We start from the raw sequence: 19,096 nt of genomic DNA on the forward strand, positions 1-19,096 counted from the left end.
CCGAAACTTTATTCGAGTTTCAGTTTGGCCTGGAATAAGTAACTACAGCTAGTACAGACATTATGCAAAACATATTTATACACGGTGTCACGGACGAGAGTAACGACGGAAAATCTGTTACCGGATGAATTCAAGGTGACGTATGATCGTCATCATCGTCATCCGAATCATTCGTTTTCACTTTCGCGAGAGTTCTTTTACTTTTATTCTGCAGAAATGGCATTTTCCTCCAAGGAATACCAGACTCTTATATCGTCCGTTCGAGTGTGTTTGTCGCTGAACGTTGCAGGAAGATTACCGTTTGAATGTCGGGTAATCCAGTCAGCTGATCTAGTAGCTTTATCCCGAAGCGAAGTAGAAGTCTGGTGCATGCAGTACCAACGTGGCTTTCCAGCAATTCCGTTGGCCATTATTCTGCCCCAATAACCGCTCGAGATTCACCGAGTAAACGTTGCCCATGCGGGAGAAATTTTCTCCTCGCGCGTATCAGTATTGAATACCTACGTATAGTAACAGAGTTTCCATTCCTCGAGTTCTTTGCCGTTGCACAGCCGGGTAATATATACTTCCGAAAGGCTCGTTTCGAATCGCATAACTCTTCTTCGACGGTGGTGCAACTGTATAATATTGGTTACATCGTCGAGTTATCGAAACGTTACGTTTTTACCCCGGCGAAAGATATGATACGTAATTTGATCGCTCGAGATATTGCAACCTGGTTCTGCCAATATCCGATGGAAACGTCTCGCCGAAGGGAGAATTCACACCGCTGCCTTCCGCGAGGCACCGAGTCCTGATTACCTACACTTCGGAGGTGAAACATACTTTACTCGTTTCTCCCGCTGCTCCCGTGCAGTTCTTAGCCAGCTGTCGTTTTTCAAACGCGAGCGATGAGGTTCTTACTCGTACCTACGGAGGACGTCTCCGAGGATGAAAAAGACGAGAGGAAGAGAGGGACAGGTGCTTAAGCCGAGACGCTGACACCTTGTGAGAAATAAAGAATATTCCACCCTCCTTATTCCTCTCTCGCGACGGTTTCCCGAGGTTCGCGGGTTCATTCCCACTTCTCGAAAGAGGCTCAATATTTTATATTCCGTTGTTGCGGTTCCTCCGCACCCCATTCTCCGGGCCTCTGCATTATATAAGTATATTTTTATTTTACTTTACTTTCTCGCTTTTTACTCCATCTCTCTTTCTCTCTCTCTCTCGTCTCTGAACTTTATTTTCTTTCGAGCACAACCACTCGGACCAATCCGGTGTATACCATCGTACACACAGACACGTATGGCATATTCGCCACGCCTTTGCGCCGAGCAGCGCACTCTGTTTTTCAAGAAACTTTCCGCAAAGATTGCAACGCTGCCGCCGCCAGCCGTATCCATCGAAGAAACTTAAAATAAATGTTTCCACCTTCCAACTTCTTCTGTAGATTTGAATAAACTTGAGGTGCCCTACCAACCTCCGCCTGCGTAGAGGCCCAGGTATTTCTCCCCTCGTTTCTCCCTCTCTCACTCTCTCGGCAGCCACGTTCACTCACCCTTGTACACCTCCTCGACATCCCGCCCTCCCGTACAACGAGATCTCTTTATACACACACCCCATTCTAACCGGGATATATAAATGTATGCCGGGGAGTTCCCCGAATGATACGCGGCGCTATCCAATGATACAAAACGAATTCAGAATGTCAATCCGTGTCGGAAACGAGCTCTGAATCTGTCACTCTATTGAAACGGAGAAAAGGGGGAAAAGCGAAGGGCAACCGACGTAATGTATTGTCATATTTATCACCGGACTAGGAATCGTTTATACGATATTGACGAAATCGTCGAAATCGGTGGCAGACGAATGTGGAAAAAATTCCCACATCGGATAATTCCCGCGTGTATAACGACGCGGAGAATTTAATCCTTGATAAATTAGAAACGTTATCGAGAGGTGCGACGATGCGGCGGTGCGGCTGGGGGTAAAAATTTCCGGATTTAGGGGCGCGGCAAACCGTCAGGGTGCGAAAGCTTTTCCGCCAAAAGCCTCGCCGACGTCGAACCGAGGCGTTGCTTTACCGCGTTCCGATACACTCTCGATCTTTTCCTCTCCCTTACCTGCTTCTCTACCTTTTCGCCATCCGTGCGTGGAATGATCAAACAGGCGTGCATGTATACCTGCCTGAGGTGTGAGGTGAAAGGAGAACGCGAATGAGGAAAGGAGAGAGGAGAGCGAGCTGAGGAAGAATAAGAAACAGAGGCGTGCCGGCCGAAATACGATGTATAATCGAATTTTCATTTATTCAAAGCTTTTTCCTCCCGGTATGTATGATATGCAAGCACGCATGAATCGAGAAATGTGCCGTTATAAAATTCCAGAGATCGATATATTTTAGAGAAACCCGCATACCTCACCTTTCGGCGATATTTTTTATTCAATATAACTGCCTCTTATTCCGGTGCAGCCGGAGCTTATGAAAAACGAATGGAAAAATGCGATACAGGTATTGGCCACACGACGCGTGTAGACCGTTTTAAAAAAGCTGTGTCCTGCAATCCGAGCTCCTGCGGGGGCGAGTTTCGAGCTTAGCCTTCGGGCCAGCTCTGCGGAAAATAGCATATTCAAATGGGGGCGGTTTTGTCGAACGAGGATCAGCGCCGACCCCGAGGCCCTGCGGATGGTGACCCGATCGGATCCGTTGACTTAACGAAACGATCGTTGCGCTACCGTCGGAAACGCTTTCGAGCTTTTCCTAACGCGGCCGAATCCGTGTGCCGCGCGTCTCGCAGCGGCGGGAGGAAGAAGGGAGGAATCGATTAGTTTGCTTAGGATAATTGAGAGCGTTGATATTGCGCGGAAGTAACACGTGCCGGGGCGAGGCTGAGGAGGCGGGGGTATCGCGAGCTTTTTAAAAAGCTTGAAAAACATGGGATAGGACAGTTTGCTCTGCATGAAATTGGATACGGAATTTCGTAAATCGAACCAACTTTCGCGCGGCGGGCACTTTATCCCTAACGCTTGATACGTCAGCCTGCGAGTGAAAGCTCGCAAGCTACCGCCTTTCGTAATTCGGATATTCGAGCATCGGCCCACGTATCACCCCCTCAACCCGAAAATGTAACTGATGTGTATATATATACCCGCCGAAGGCAGGAACGGAGGAAAAGCTTCCACCCTCCGTTTGATTAAGGTGCCGATTTCCCGAAGGCGAGTTTCAGAGAAACTGCAGACAATTCGCGTCAGAGCCAATTACCCTTCGTTTCACTGCAATTGTGTTGTCAATTTTTTTGACGGTAAATTAATCGAATATTCGTTGTTTCAAATGAGGGATAAAAAAGTAATAACGGAGAAAATCTTATCGCTTGTTAAAGCTGTAATTAATTTAGTTATTGGCGATACTTCAAGTTTCGAGTTTTAACGAGTTTGCCAGAGAGATTTAAACACCTCTCAATTATACCTATATGAATACGAGGCAGAGACGATTGTATTCGGTTTCTAGATACAGCGACACATGCGAGCGGCAAAGTACCGCTAAAATTAGAATTGGTAATCAAAAGTGTAATTTAATTCGGCTAATAAAACTCAGCGAGGGAATTAGGACGGGGCGGAATTTCGAGTGAGAGAGAGAGAGAGAGAGAGAGAGAGAGAGAAAGAGAGACTTTATTATATTCTCGTTCCAAGCAGAATATTTATACCTCGTCCGACAGGGTGAATTTGAAACTCGTTACGACGAAAGTTCGAACTGCTCGTAGGTATAAGGCTGGCACCCTCGAAGCGTCGCGAAGACGGCAAAGCTTACTCAAGACAACGCTGAAAGTCGCATTTAGCGAAAATTATTAAGATCCGACTGCGAACATGCTTTAGATTCCCTTTCGTCTTCTACAATAAATATTTACCAGAAGAGATCAAAGTATCGTTTTTAATGCGGGATCGTCGTGTTATAGTCAACTAATTCTTCGCCCTTCACCCGAGATTAGCAAATAAACAGTGTGAAAATCGTACGCGTTCGTAAATCTTGGTCGCGTTATTACATTTTTCGATCAATAATTTGAACGAATGACGAATGATGAACAGACCAGACAAGAAACGGGAAAACAAACACAAGGCTAAATCATTTTGAGTATCGTCATCCGGACATTCGATTCCCGCAATAGAACTTGTCCGAATGGAATCCTGAATAATACATCAAAGCTCGAAGCCTGCTCGCCGGGTTGTTCCGCGTTTGACGGTGACCATAAGCTTGGGAAGTTGGATGGTTCGTCCATCCCGTCCTCTCTTGTACCCTTCTGTAACTCTCTCTCTCTCTCTCTTTCTTCCTTGCTCTCCTTATTCTCTCGAAGCGTTACACACTCGCACATAAAGTCGGCCATCTGTCTCTTGGAAACAAGCAAAAAAAAAAAAAGACAGAAAAAGTAAAAAAAAAAAAAACGGAAGGGACGGCAGAAGAGCGAGGAACCTTTCTTCGCAAACTCGATTGTTCAAACACGAGGGTATAAATGAAAAAGTTGAAGATATATCTGTACGAGTGTCTGATGTAGGTTCGTGGGAAATGGAAAACGGCGCTTTCCGAGTAGAAAGACGTAAAAAGCTCAACTCGAGTGGGTTAAATTCAATGCTGATTGTATATTGTCCGCATCAAGGGCTCGGACTGCAATGGAAACATAATTCCAGGATCTTGGTTAGAAGGTTTGCGTATCGGCTGCTCGCTTCCTCTCCTGATCCAGGCCTCTGTAAATTCACCACTTGTGAATTACGCGTCTGCAGTCTACCAGCCGACGATTACAGAGGTTACTTAGGTTAGAAGCCCGCGTTAGGCACGCAGGTGCTTTTCCTAAGACGGAAACGGTGAACCGCAAATCGTAAAGTTGAACCCACCCAGACAGCCAGCCACCTCCTCGAGCTTGCCCGAGCATAAACGCGAGTGTCATGACGCCGATAAGTAAAGCGAAGCCACCCTGTTAGAATTTTCAAACTTTAAGAACTCCCATCAATTCGTCGTTTTGCTTTTTAATTTTTAACTTTCTTACGGTATACCGTGTAACGCGTACACACTTTTCCTCACTTTATTTATACTTTTTAATAGGGGAGAAAATTTCTCTTCGCGCTAACGAACCTCTCATAAAATTTATACGCTCCACTCAAATTACTCTGATACACCTTCCACCTTGCGTGTAGATACCATAAACTTTCCTCATACACACTCGCCGTGCCCTAGATTAACGACAACGATATGCAGAAGCTGCACGGTCTGTCACGTGAGTCTTCCGCCTTCCGTCTCAACTTCCGTAATCGAAATTCGGTTATCAGCTTGATGTTTGCCAGTCAAACCCTGTCCCCGATGACTTCCGGATGAGGATACCGCGGGAAGATACGCAATTTGATCGAGCTTGCGCGATTCAAACTCCGAAAATTGTCTTCATATCGTTACAACTTCGACGGTATATATTCGGAATGGAAGTTCGGGGAAGCATCGAGAACACCTTCGAAATATAGCTGGGTATACCTATATAATACAACTAACGTGTCACAGAGGGAATTTTGTTCGGGAGTTATGGGATACGTGTATTCACATATAGCTATGTAACATCAGCGACGAAGCGTTTGAAGTAGCGAGTTGGACGAGACCGAGAGAAAGAGAGAGAGAGAGAAAGGGCGAACCGCCCGGAAGGCAAGGCAATGATTCGAAGTTTGATACTCGAGCCGGGAACACAGGCATCGGGATTCGCGACGGCGTCCCGGTATCCCAGTTATCCGGTTTTCCGGTACTCGGGTTTCCCGAGGTGGTGATACGGCGACATTCCCATGCCATATGCAAGCACGCCTCGGCAACGCGTGGCTTTAAATTCTTAATATCTCCGACGTAGCACAGCGAGATCCGATTCCCTCGATATTTCGTTAGCGCACCCCTGCAACACAATCCGAGCTTCTGTCCGCAGCCGTGTCAACTTCCGGCACGGGGCTCGAACCGCTGGCGCACCTTGTTGGATACGTAGAAACTTCTGTTCCAATTTACCCTGCCACGAATAACTTGGCGACGTCGATTATATCGCGTGCGGGATGCTATGTACAGAGTCTCTGCAACGGCGAACGCGAATTATTGACAACCGGAGAACCAGCCCCGAGTCTCTCGATCCGGCTTACAGCGAAATCGAGTTTCCGATTCGGTTAATTATTCCACCAGCCCGTCCGCAGTCACCCTCGAACGCTCCTTGAAATCTTCGCCGAAACTCTTGCCTCGGGGATCACGCGATTCAATTGGAATCAACCTAATGGAGCTTCTGACGAGCGTTAGCCGTATTCGCTTATTGTCGGAAATAAAAATATCGCGGTTGGATTACCGGGAGTGTGTAATTTGGGACGAAAGAATGTTCGCGGGAAACGTTCCGATTACGCTGCAGGAAATTACGCTACGTTGCCGATGGTTTGTGTAGTTTCTTAAGTGCAACCGGTGTCGTGTATTTCTGTACGTCGTTCACGGCTTCCTCTCGACCTGCGTACGCCGCGGCCATTTGCCTTCGTAAATTATTCTTTAATCACCCATACTTGCACCGTGTTTGTTAGCGATAGGAAACAGAAAAAATAAAGAAGACGGAAAAAGGAAAGACCGCGTAGCTTTACGAACTCGAAGATTTAGACTCTTGTATCGGGCCGCTACTAGACAGCCCGTTATAAATAGAGCGTAGTGTAATTTTCGTAGAAACTTTAACGACTCAAAGCCGCAGATGATGGCGGCTTCGAAACGGTCGTAGTTATTCCCGGGGCCGTGAACGGAACAAATAATTTCCAAACGTATGATGATAAACAAATCGGATATTCATGGGTGAAAAAAAGCTCCGAAACTGATTTTCCTGCCTGTAAGCGGAAATGATTGTTTTCCAATATGGTAAAAGTTTGAAAGATCGTCAAAAATTATTCGAGTTCGATTAAAGTTCACCTTTGAGGCAAGTAGTGTGTGATTAGCCGTATATACATATAACGGTCTGATAAACTTTTTATAACGCCGCGGGTCAAAGTTGAACGTCAATCAAAGGCAATATTCGCTCAGCCGCAGAAGCTCTCTTTGCCGCCGGCGTAGCCGAATTTTAATTGACTTTATAACAAAACGGAATCTGAACCGGTCGAACAGAGTTGTATATAACGCGTGTGTAGATCCACCTGGCATCGAAGCTTGCGAGCGGCAGGCAGCAGTCGAACTGAAAAGTTTACGCTACATTAACCGTCGATAAACAACTGAGCCATTCTTTCCGAGTACGCGGTACGTAAGAAATTTATCAACAACGCTTCCCTACATTGTTGGTATGAAAAGAGAATCGCTGACCCGAAAAAAAGTTTCGATATTACAGCTGCAGGCAGGGACAACAAAGGACGAAACTGATAAATTTTCACAGCGTTATCCGAGGGCTGCTAAATCCACGTCGGAAAATTTTCTGCTGACCAGATTCAACGGACAGCTTTGTACGTTGTGCCAAGTCTTCTCCGATCCACTGAAAACTTGACTCGCCAATCCGCCCGTGCCCGGCGAGGATTGTTCTGACATCGAGCTTTTGCGCCACTTGTCGTCGACGTGAATCAACCTGCCGCTCATCGCGTCGTATGAAAATTCAATGCCCGTCCAATAATAACCGTTGACTAATTTGCAACAATGCCGGACGGGCTCGTCCGCTTATTTATGGAAAACCTGGTCGCATCTCGGATCCGAGGAGAAGCTTGAAAAGCCAGTGACATCGACACTTTAAATCTTGGCACCGGATTGGGTCAACTTATAAATATCAGGCGCCAATCTGCCGACGGGAAACTCTCCGTCAAGCTGCAGCAGCTGCTTGCTATTGCGGCCCCAAGCCTGCTTTACGTTTGATGAATGAAAATTCCGTAACGCTCCTTCGCAAATTTTCACCATGCAATCACAGGCGCGTGGGAATTCTCCTTCCGTTATACGGGATTCCCAAGTTTCTACCGGAGCTTCTCTCATCCATCTTCTGTTAGAGATTATTCGATTAGCGAAAGACGCGGTGTTTACTCGACAAACCGCCTCTTCGGCTTCAGTTTCAATCTCGAGCTCGTGTCGCGAGAATTACGGCAGTTAGCTCTCGGTGGAAACCTCTGTACGAGGAGCCCGTTTGATTGCTGAGGAAAAACGGTAAACCTACAAGTCTGGAATCGTTAATTTTTGTGAAACTACCGGACGCTCCGTGATAATTACACTCGACTCTTCATCTCCGCTTCCGCGCTTATCCAAGTCAAGGCAAGAGGGTAGGTAACACGATAGCCGAAATTAATATCTCATGGTGTATTTAAGCTGGCGATTCTCCGGCGGATGGACTAAGCCAACCCAAAATGGACCTGTGCGGCTTGACGAGGTTAGACGGGTCTATTTGCACATGTATCACAGTTGCGAGTATAGAGAGATTCGAGCACGACCCATCGAGCGGAAACGTTGGTCTCCTTTGTTAGGGGGGATCACGTTCGTAACAACCTACGAAGAGAAAGGGGAGGAAGAGGCGACATTCGAGAAAGAGGATTTGTCCCTTCGTTGGCTTGCTTGTTCGTCTGTTTGTCGGTTCGTCCGTCCGTTTGTTTGTTTGTTTGTTTGTTTGTTTGTTTGTTTGTTTTCTTGTTGCTTTGTTTGTTCGCTTGTCGAAACAATGAAAGTGTCGCAAACATGTGACCCCATTGCGGTAGCCACTCGAAGAAATCTCCAATTTTCCATACGCGACAACAGCCAGCAACGAGTCGAGACAGACGACTCGATTGTAATCCGTCTTGCCGACACCTTTTTCTGCCCATCTACGATGCAAAGTGCTTAACCCCTGAACGTCCTACCTCTGGGACACGCGCTGCCCAAGCTACTTCTTCGAAAATATATGTCCATTAAATTTGCGTACATCAGAATATCATTTCCCTGCCGGTGTAGCTACTGCATCTTCAAGAGGATCACCTCTCACGAGATCATGGAACCGAGAACACTTGCTCCGCTAATTCGAACTTTGGAGAAATCTTATACCCGTAAACGTTGTACAATCGTGATATCCGTCAGACAACGGGTGAAAATCATCTGTCAACGATGGGCTTGTAAATGGCCTGGTAAATTTTACGTCTGACTATGTAGGCGAAATCTGCTGCAGTAACCATTTATTCCGACAATCTCTTCAAGCGATCGAGTCAACCTTTTACCGTTGTCAACATTCAGGGGGAAGTTGGAACTTGAATATATGTTTTTAACATCCGTCAATTCCATTGGTTCTATTTTGACATTGATTCCATCCCGCACGTCGCAGCTGTCACCTTGCAGGGCCAGAAATTCGTTCAGCTATGTATATCCATTAGCGGGAATATAGTCAAGGGTTCTCGAGACACCCGGTAAACAGCTCACGGAGCACCCCTGATACATAGAACGCATTTACGTGCTATATAACATAGTTACGTACATTGGAAATTACAGCTTGTACACCAAATTACACACTGCTGGGAGAGGACCGCGCATCCATTTACATTTGCACGCCCCGTATCCACCTGGCGCAGTGCTGTAGCTATGGGTAAAGGGGGCCCGGGCAGAAACTGTGCGTTATTTTGTTTCCACTTCCGTTCTTCTCCGACTAATTTTCAATCGCGGTTCTATCAAGAGCCATGAAGTCAACCGGACCGAATCCTGAATCCGTTTCTATTAATCGATCGTTGTTAAATGATGCAAGAACTGAGTCGTTGGATCGTGGCTGTCCATCCCGACGAGGCACCGTACCTGCCTGGGTGCTGAATTGTATCAGTCGGAACCTGGACATCGGAGATTCTGAGATAGTGACGTTTCGTCGTCGTCAATGCCTGCCTGCCAACCCCTGTTCATTGATCTCCGCGCGAATTTCGGGGCTTGTTCAGTTTATTGGAATTCGCACGGCCCTGCGAACTGACACGTAGATTCACCATCGCGCTCTGCGACTAACGCGAAACGAGTCTTTGCAGTGTGTTAGTGGGACCGTAACACGTTTACGCGTCTCCGACTCTAGAATGTAGAGCTGAATGCGAATCGCAACTCGACTTCGCTCTTCGGTCTGATTAGAAACGGGAGCGTAACCGGAGCTGGAGCTTGGCGCGATCCAATTTGCTGCGGAAAATGAAAAACTCGTCCGAACTGAATTATTTGGAAAAATAAATTTAAGTAAATAGTTAAACAGGCGAATACGCGAGTATCAACGAGTGCAGCCGGCGAATTCGAGGGGCGATAATTATCGTCGGTGTTCATGATTGCCGGGGAACTGTGTTTGCGAGTGTGCGCGTGTGTGGATTAAATTGGAAACGCAACCCTTTTAACGGAATTATACCATAGTTGAAACCTAATTTGCGAAATTAAATTTCACCCCGTAGGTACGTACATGTGTACAGGAATGATACGAGCACCATAGCGTCGTACATTTTGAGCCTGTTTTGCCAACTGTAGCCGCTGTGCCTGCGCATGCTCAAAGTCATGCGCGAGGGTAATTTGTTTCAAATTATGACTACTAAAAATAGATTTCCATTACTGTAGGCGTAAAGGAATGAATTATACAGTCGGGAAATTCAACAGAAAACACGTGTTTGAATCGCGTGTCGGAAGCGTCGCGTTACTCGTGTATGTAATCGCAAATAGTCATTCATCAGTCGAATCTCTGTTGTTTTTACAACTCTGGCCGTGTAAATATACGTGTAAATATACATGTATATGTATAGGAATGAGAATAGCCGACGGTTGGAGCTTTCGGTACGTGAGTCGTTCGTTACGCTGATTGGTGGAGGCAACGACTTGATTTCGCCCTTGTTGGAATTACTGCCATGATTTATGGGGCTTTGCGAAAAATGAATTATTATTCTCGGTATAAATATATCCGGGTATAAGGTATCGACGAATCAAATATGACGAGAGATGTTTTCGCGATCTGACAAACCTGCTCTACTAACGCTTTCCGCCTCCTTTTTCTCAGTCTTTTTTCTTTTATCTTTCACCTGCTCGCTTGCTCGAATCAGTCTTTTTTTTTTTTTTTGTTTATTTCATCTCATCTATTTACTACTTTTTCTCTACTATCTTGCTTACAATATGCACGCTTCTCTGTACGATGTACGTGGATAGAGAACTCGTCCGAACGACACGATGAAACGATTATTAATAATAATAATTCGGTATAGCTGCTGTGAAAATATCAAAGCAAGAAGCAAACCGTGCGGCATTGTTTATTCTGGGTATATTTTACTTCGCTAAAATTTCCGGCAACCGCCCACTCACAAATTTGATTCCGTTTTATCAACAGATTACGAGGGCGGACGTACGCTCGTGCAAAATTGTACACATTTGCACGCCAGTCATTTGAACGCCGTTCTAATTATTGTTGAATCAATGTTTACTACTTTTTCCGACAGCCAATTAGCCCGCACCGGCGGAGCAACACTGTCACGGAAATACGCATAAATCGATTATTTGCTCGGGTTCTCGTGCGTACTGGAAAACGCACGGCACGTTTAGCGCGTAAAAGCGCGCGCCAGATCCTGCAGGATTCGCAAGGGCAGGTGCCTGCCTACTCGCGAAAGTAAGCGCCGCTCGCCCTCTCAACCCTCGGGTCGCGTCCTACCTGGTCATTTATTTCCCCGTTCGCTCGTTTAATTTCCTGAAACAAAGCTCGGCCGGCGGGCGGCCGGGCAGACAGCCTTTCCGGAATGAGAGCCAAGGCTCATTTAGCCTGCTTTATAGCTTAGTTTACGTTCGGGAAATCTTGAAGGCTCGAGGCCGTCCACTTTCGCAAAATCCTTCTCGCCCCCCCCCTACCTCCTCCTCCTCCTCCTCCTCCTCCTCCTCCTCCTCCTCCTCCTCCTTCTCCTTCTCCTGGAAAAAACCGAAAAATCGGCGATGGCCCGGTAAGAATACGAACGTCAAGTTGAAGAGCGGAGGGATCGGATGTGGACGGTTTAACAGCGACGTACGAACCGCGCCTCCCAAGGCCTCGAGGTAACAGGGCTGAGAGTGACTCACACTCGTCTTGGCAGAAACGCAAGTAAACATCGATTACTCAGGATAAAGTTTCAAAAACGAGAAGGTATTTCTCCAAATACTTTCCGCGAAATAACGTAGGTCAGGTGAAAACTTGGCTAAAGTCATCGGTCGTATTATACTATGTATTTAACAGGCCAGTCCGAAAGCAATATGGCCGCTGCTGGCACGTACGCTTGCGATTCTATTTTCGCCACAGGACCGAAATGGTCAACCGCCAAGCGTCGGTCGCTGCTCCGAGTCGAAGAAAATTACAGCAAGAATCTGCCAGGTGTGAATTCACCCACGACGAAAGCTTGAAAGCCGAGAAATTCATCCTGCATCCTGTTGCCGTCGGTTTGCCCCCAGAATCTAACATCACGCATGCGCGCGTGTTGATTTCGGTTGAGCAATTAGTCTCTAGAACTCGTGTAGAAACTTGGTAGCTCGAGTAGCGGATACCGAAGTCTAAGCAAACTGCGAGGATATAGGACAAGGTGTGCAAGGGTACGTGTTTTCCTCCTATTCCTCAAGGTGTATATATATGTGTGTGTGTATATATATATATATATATATATATATATATATGTAATAAGACTCAGCGCGGGACAGATAACCCAATTCTGAAACTATTTCGTAGTTGATGCCTTGATCCCGTCTGGGACCAAAACTTCCGCACGGATATACCATCGAGTCTCGGTGTCACCGCATGCTTGAGATGAGAACCGAATGTACAGAGTACCGCTCCGAAAACTCCGATCACGACGCTTTTCACACCACGGCTCATGGCTTAATTCCCCCGGCGACGCATAACGGCTCGCGTAATGACGAAAACACGGAAATGGCTCTGGGTAGCAGCCAATGCTCACCGTGCCACGATCGCTAAATCATCAGCCAAGAGATCGATGCATTTGTACACTGGCTCCACCAACCAACAAGCCTCGCGATCTATCGCATACACCCGATTCGATTGACCTTTGACACAACCGTGTAGCACCGAGCCGCTGAACAATGGAACCAGGGACCTGAGTGCGTGGCACCATTTATGACAGTTGGACATGATGCGGTCTAGAATTCGGTGAAATGTTGAGACTTCGATGAGTAATCGTTGCGTGATGCAAATGGCGAGGAACATCGGTTGACGGTGCAGGAATTTTCACGCGTATAAACACACACGCACATCGCGAATGGCCAGATGTGTATTAGGAGTAGGTACATGGCAACTTTTGGCAATAAATTACGAGTACAAGGGGTAAACCGCGATTGTAACGATGAGATATGACCTCTGTCCTGGAGGTTTCCTCTACCGCGGGAGTAGCTTGTGCACAAACGTTTGCGCGAGGCCGCCAACAGCAGTGAGACGAAAGTAGGTTCTAGACTCCTTTCGGCGAGCTAAGCATCCTGTCCTCGAAGGATCCTTTTTGGTCCGCAGGAGCCTAACTTGGAAAAGATGAAGCTCTCATCCGGCCAAAGGGGTTCTATCCAACACCGGCTATTAATTACCGAGGCAACCCCCCTTAATTAACCCCTTTGATGGGCAACTTCGAGTTAGAGCAGTCAAGGTGTATAATTTGATACCTAATTCTCACGCGCTTCGACGCCAGTTACGAAATTACAACGACGCAGACGGTGCCAATGACGAGGAGATCCGCGCACCATCCACCGTCTTTCCTTTTTCGCCGTTTCAGAGATTCACACGGACGACTGTGGGACACGTTGGTATAGGTTCGGTACCGAAACAGAGAAGAACTCTCGAAGAAACCCCCGGCTGCTGCATTGATAATTGCGAATCGATCCGTTCGCCTGCAGCACTCGTTATTCGTTTCGAAGTTACTCTCTTCTCGAAGCTCCAAGCGCAAGCACTCGAACCACTCGGGCAAGTTTGGCGAGGCCGGTCCCCTCTCTCCTTATCTCTCTCACCCTCGTGTCTGAAAATTTATCAATTTCACTTTCGTTTCAATCAAGTCTGGCGCGCGGCTCGCTTCGCCCCGAGGAGCTTGAATCCACCAAGCCTTATTTATCAACCGTGAAGTTGTTTGTTCGTGACTAGGCAACCGCGCCAAACCCGAACGTCTACGATTGATCCTAGAAACCCCTGGCAGGGTAATTAGCGGCTGACATTGTACCGGCGTCCTTTGTTCCCGTCGCCTCGTATCGCGGGATCCGGAGCCTTGGGTATCAGATTTTGTCCTCAGCCGTAAACCTTCGCTGGCTGTTTGTTACCTCTGTTCGAAATATTTAACCGCAAAAAGGTTCATTAGCTAACTCTCACGATCAGTCGTTGTCACCCGGTTCAAGATTTGCTCGGTGACGCACGGAGAATATTGCCGGGCGATTATCCTCGATTATTGGAAAGGAGAGTGACCCTCGGCTCGACCTAGTTAATCTCTAATTTGTATGACAACGCCACGGCTGGCGGTATCCGCACCCGGAATCCCGGATCCCGGATCCTGGAGGAGCGGAGAGGATCACTCGCTTTCGAAATTCGCAAGGTTGTCCCCGAGGCTCGCAGTGCGTTGGGGATGATTGGCTACCGGCCTCGAGGTTGAAAGGCGTTTCGTTAGCGGTTACCATCCGAGGCCAGCTTGTCCTTCGATTCGAAAGCATGTAGAGCTCAAGTGCGAGGGTCGTTGAACGTTAACGTCCTTCGCGCCCCACGTCTTATTCCTGCAGATCGTAAGAATGCCTAACCGCGAAAGAGCTACTAAAAATTTCATATCCCGCACCCTTCAGGAGTCGACTTACCCTTCGACTAATTTCACTTGCTTCGCGCCCCACGAACCGAAATAACCAGCAACCTTCTTCTCCGAGGTGCAAAGGCGTTGCGACGCGCGAGGGTTCGGCCTCACGAATTATAGATTCACCCCTTCTCTCGATACCCTTACCCATCCCATCTGCAGCTCGGGCTCGGCGTGTTGGCCAACGGCGTAAATCGAGTATACCCATCAGAGTTTGGATGCGGGTAATAATCTAATTAATGGTAGGCAATTTGAGGCGAACCGCCCCTAATGGCTCCTTCCAAAAGCTTCCGGGGATGTCGATGCTATTTTCGCTGATTTCTAAAGATTAAGTTGCATTTACACATAGCCCTAGGCCTGGAAGGGTTGGAACATCGAGCGTTTCGGGCTAGCCGGCCGACTGCTATCTTTGATAAGTAGAACCCTATAACACAACCCCTTTCACCATCTCTATTCGCACACGCCCTTACTTTTCCCTTTCATCCAGCTTGTCGTTACAATTCTTATTTGCTTTGTCGTCATGTGCGAATTCTTGTTTCCTCCTATTCTTCTCCACCCGTAACAGCGACTAGATTTTTCGCGAATGTCTCAATTTCGGCACGTCAATTCAAACCTGAAAATCACAAGGCATATTTCTGGATGAAAAATTCCTTCTACACCCTGCTACAACAATACCAGTGAGCTTTCAGAGTAATTTTTGAAGAATAAAAGGCACGTCGCGATGCGCATCCGCTTCGCCGCTTTAAGCATATAAAATGAAGAGTTTCTCTCCCTCCCTTTTCGCTGGTATGTTATTATAAGTTGGGTAGCGGTGGAAAGAAGAGGAGACCGTGCAACGGGGAGAGATTTATTACCTCTTCGCTGAGAAATCTCTCTGTATTCAGTTATTAATGCACCGATTGAACAGACCGTCGAAATTATTGTTATTATCATTATAATCATCGTTTCACAGTCTTGGAATATTTAGAACGAAAATTCTCAAAGTTATGCGGTACAATATGCACGTATCCGTACACATTTATACGTATAACGAGAAATTTCGATCCTTCCTTCATCCAATCAAAATTCCTTCACGACGTATTCGTCACTAGTGAAGAATATCGTATCCACGAACTCCTTAGCAGGGGGAAGATAAAAAAAAAGCCATGATTATCTCGCGCACTCAAAGTGGCAAAGGGAAAGGAAAAGACGAATGTAAAAACATTTCTCTTTTACATGACACGGCGGTTGTACAGCCAGAATCTTGGGCTTGCCAAACCGAGCTTCGTTCCCTGGTTCCGTCGCCATGGGGACATTGAATATCTCAATCCTCGAGGGTACCCGAGAGAAAAGGCACGGCGGAAAGAAGAGCTGGTAACGTCACTAGGAAATCAGGTGACGTTGTTTAATACACGTCTAACGCTCAGCTGCAGCGACTCGCCTTTCCTGACTAAGTAAATCTCTATGGGACCGGTTAAATTTCCTTATTAATTATATCACGCCTTTGAGATGAAATTAAGGCCGATGTTTGCTCCGAAGTTTCTTCGCCTCACCCCCATAAAACCCGGCAAAGACGAGACGAACCCGCGGCGTGCTTCCCAGTTCTGGGTTGACGGTGGTGTAAGGTGCGGGTTAGTATCGTCGTGCCATCCCGGCCGTGAATGATTTGCAAAATAAAGACAAACCCCCCGCCACCTGCAGCGGCATCTCCTCCAATTATCATGTGTTCGTAGCCGCTTTCCCTCCAATGAAGAGCATACCGTGTATGCGCAAACAGAGAGAGTCCTTTGATCAACTTCTCAAAAACTCTGTTGCAGAAACTCGTCGGTATCTTATTAGTCTCACGTATAAACTTGTACGATGCGCTCGTTACCGCGCCTATAATTTTTCGACCACGGAAATCGAGGAGACCTGGATGAAAAGTTTCTACAACCTGAAGAATGCACCTTCCTCGAGGACTAATCATTGCGTAACTGAATCCACGATATTTTCAACCGTTTAACAAAATAAACTTGCCTGAATTGTGATCTTCCACCCTCGCGCATCCATGCAAACGAGACAACGACGCTCCTCGTCGGGTTTTTTCCCCTCCTGCAACCATAATTCACAGATTTTTTTCACACAATGCTTACGAGGTTAGTGTGAAGTAAAAAATCTGTGTCTATAACCCCTCGCCACTAGACCAAAGACACATATATTTTCTCGTGGAAAGTGGGACAATATTGACTTGGCTAGAGTGGAGATAGGACGAAAATATGCTTCAAGGATATGTAGGAGGGTGCATTTTATATCCTTTGTGTATAAAATTTCCAGGAGCTAGAAGAATTGGCCGTTGGTTGAACGAAATTGAGCTATTCAAGCCCTGAAAAAAATTATCATAAATTTTCTAACGTTGCTTTACGAAAATCTAGTTCGTGTCACGTATAATTTTTATATCTTTTTTTTTTTTTTTTTACACCTACAACATTTCCTCGTGACTGTTGCGACAATTTGAATCAATTGTAAAAGTTATAAAAGCGTCGTCAAGATTCTTTATTTGTATGAAAAAACTGTGTCACACTGAAGAAATATATTTTACACATCACAATGACCAGAAAACGTAACGCCGACAACTATTATCTTTCTAAATGGTAACTTTTAGATCTAATATACTCCCGCTTCTTGCTCGAATAAGTATTCGATAAGTTTGCATACAATTTTCCATCGTGTGAAAAAAAAAAAAAAAAAATGAAACGATCATTTAAGGGTACACCACGAATAATTCATACCCACGTAAATCTGGCACGAATTAAACCCTGTCCACGATCCCCGCAACGCAGCGTAAAAGTAACGAAATCGGCATCCATTAACGTGCGACCTTTTCTCGGTCACGTTGCAGGTCGGACCCACGACGCGTCCTACAGCCTCTATCGCCTCGGGGAAAGACTGTCCCAGGGTGCGCGTCAGTACGTGGAAACGGGTCGTGCGGACGGTTTGGACGCGGGTGGAGACGCCCCGAACACTCTGCACTCGTTCGTCGGGCCGCCGGTGCCCCAGGGTGAGGGAACGAGCATCGGACGTGCCTTTCTCGACGGCAACCACACCCTGGTGAGCGTCATGGCGCGGATTAACCCGAGCCCGGATTGGTTCGTCGGCGTCGACTCCTTCCAGCTATGCGTCGAGGGAAATTGGGTGGACACCGTTACAGTCGAGGTAATTCTCTCGCCGATTTTCATTTCCGAAACGAATCCGAACACGCGGCGACGTAGCTACTTTATTTCCTTTTTCTTATTTTCAGCTCGATCCTCTCGACGGCGGCACCGACAACGGATTCACATTCACAGCCGCCAACTGGCCGACCCAGCCGCAAGGCGTTGCCTACAGAATCACGTCGAGGTACCCGGCGCATCCCGCGGGAAGCTTCTACTACCCGAATCTGCCCCGATTACCTCCGCTGGCCACGCTCACGTTCACCAAGGTAGTAACTGACACCAACTGTCAAACCGTCGCGTTGCTTTACGCCTGATGTGAATAAATGAGGAGAACGCACGAAACTTTGGCTCGAGATCTTCGCCAGGTTTAAAGAACGACTTTTTTTTTTTTTATTATTATTATTATTATTGTATCATACTTGAAAGAACTTTTCGGCAAGGATATATAGATATAACAGCGACTTTGCCAAACCATGGTTCGGCATTCGGTTCGAAAGGTGAAGTTGGAACATTGATACGAATTGCACCGGATGTGATTCGGCAAAGCGTGACTACACGCTGATATCGTTTCGCTTTGAAGATAGTATCGGGATATTATAGCAATCTTTCAATTCGGCACGAAAATTACTCGGGATCAGATTAATCTACAGGCTCTTGGTTCAATATCTTCGGCTTGTAATCAACAACGCGAGAGCCGCGATGGGAAACAATTTATTTGAGGAATAGTTTGTATCGAGATATCGTGGTGATAAATTGTTAGGATAGACGCGGAAGGAGCGAATCTCGGGGCGCTTATGCCGAAATCAGGATTACAAATAGCCCCAGAAGTTCGGCGAGGTTATCGGGCCAGCAATCGCGTACAGGTTACATACATATACACACACACACACACACACACACATATACGCGTGTGTAGGAAAGTTAATGAACACGGATAACGATAAAGAAGCCGCAAAGCGCGACTAGGAGGATAAATCCTGCACCTCGTTGCCGTGTGGGATATAATGAATTTCAACAGTAGCTGCAGCTTGAGCGAAAATCACGTAGAATCTGCGCGAGCAGAGTGTTTGAGGAGCCACCTTGCAGAGCTTACAGGCGAGCCGAGTTTAGCGCAGGGACGTTGGCTAACTGGGTTGCAGTAGCTGGCAGCTTCGCTGGTACATGAAAACAAATTAACAGACTGCAAGTTTCGAAGAACAGGTTCGCCGTTGCGATAC

At 46.8% G+C, this 19,096-nt stretch overlaps 1 protein-coding gene across 1 annotated transcript in view; it reads left to right on the top strand.

Moving 5' to 3' along the window:
* LOC124221355 (spondin-1) overlaps window positions 1-19,096 on the top strand; it is a 110,926-nt gene that overhangs the window by 78,927 nt on the left and 12,903 nt on the right. The window contains exons 4-5 of the mRNA XM_046631289.2: window positions 17,567-17,880; window positions 17,966-18,145. Of these exons, the coding sequence (XP_046487245.1) occupies window positions 17,567-17,880; window positions 17,966-18,145 (494 nt within the window). The remainder of the gene's footprint in view (window positions 1-17,566; window positions 17,881-17,965; window positions 18,146-19,096) is intronic.

Source organism: Neodiprion pinetum, chromosome 6 (genome assembly GCF_021155775.2).
Source record: "Neodiprion pinetum isolate iyNeoPine1 chromosome 6, iyNeoPine1.2, whole genome shotgun sequence".
Taxonomy (NCBI): Eukaryota; Metazoa; Arthropoda; class Insecta; order Hymenoptera; family Diprionidae; genus Neodiprion; species Neodiprion pinetum.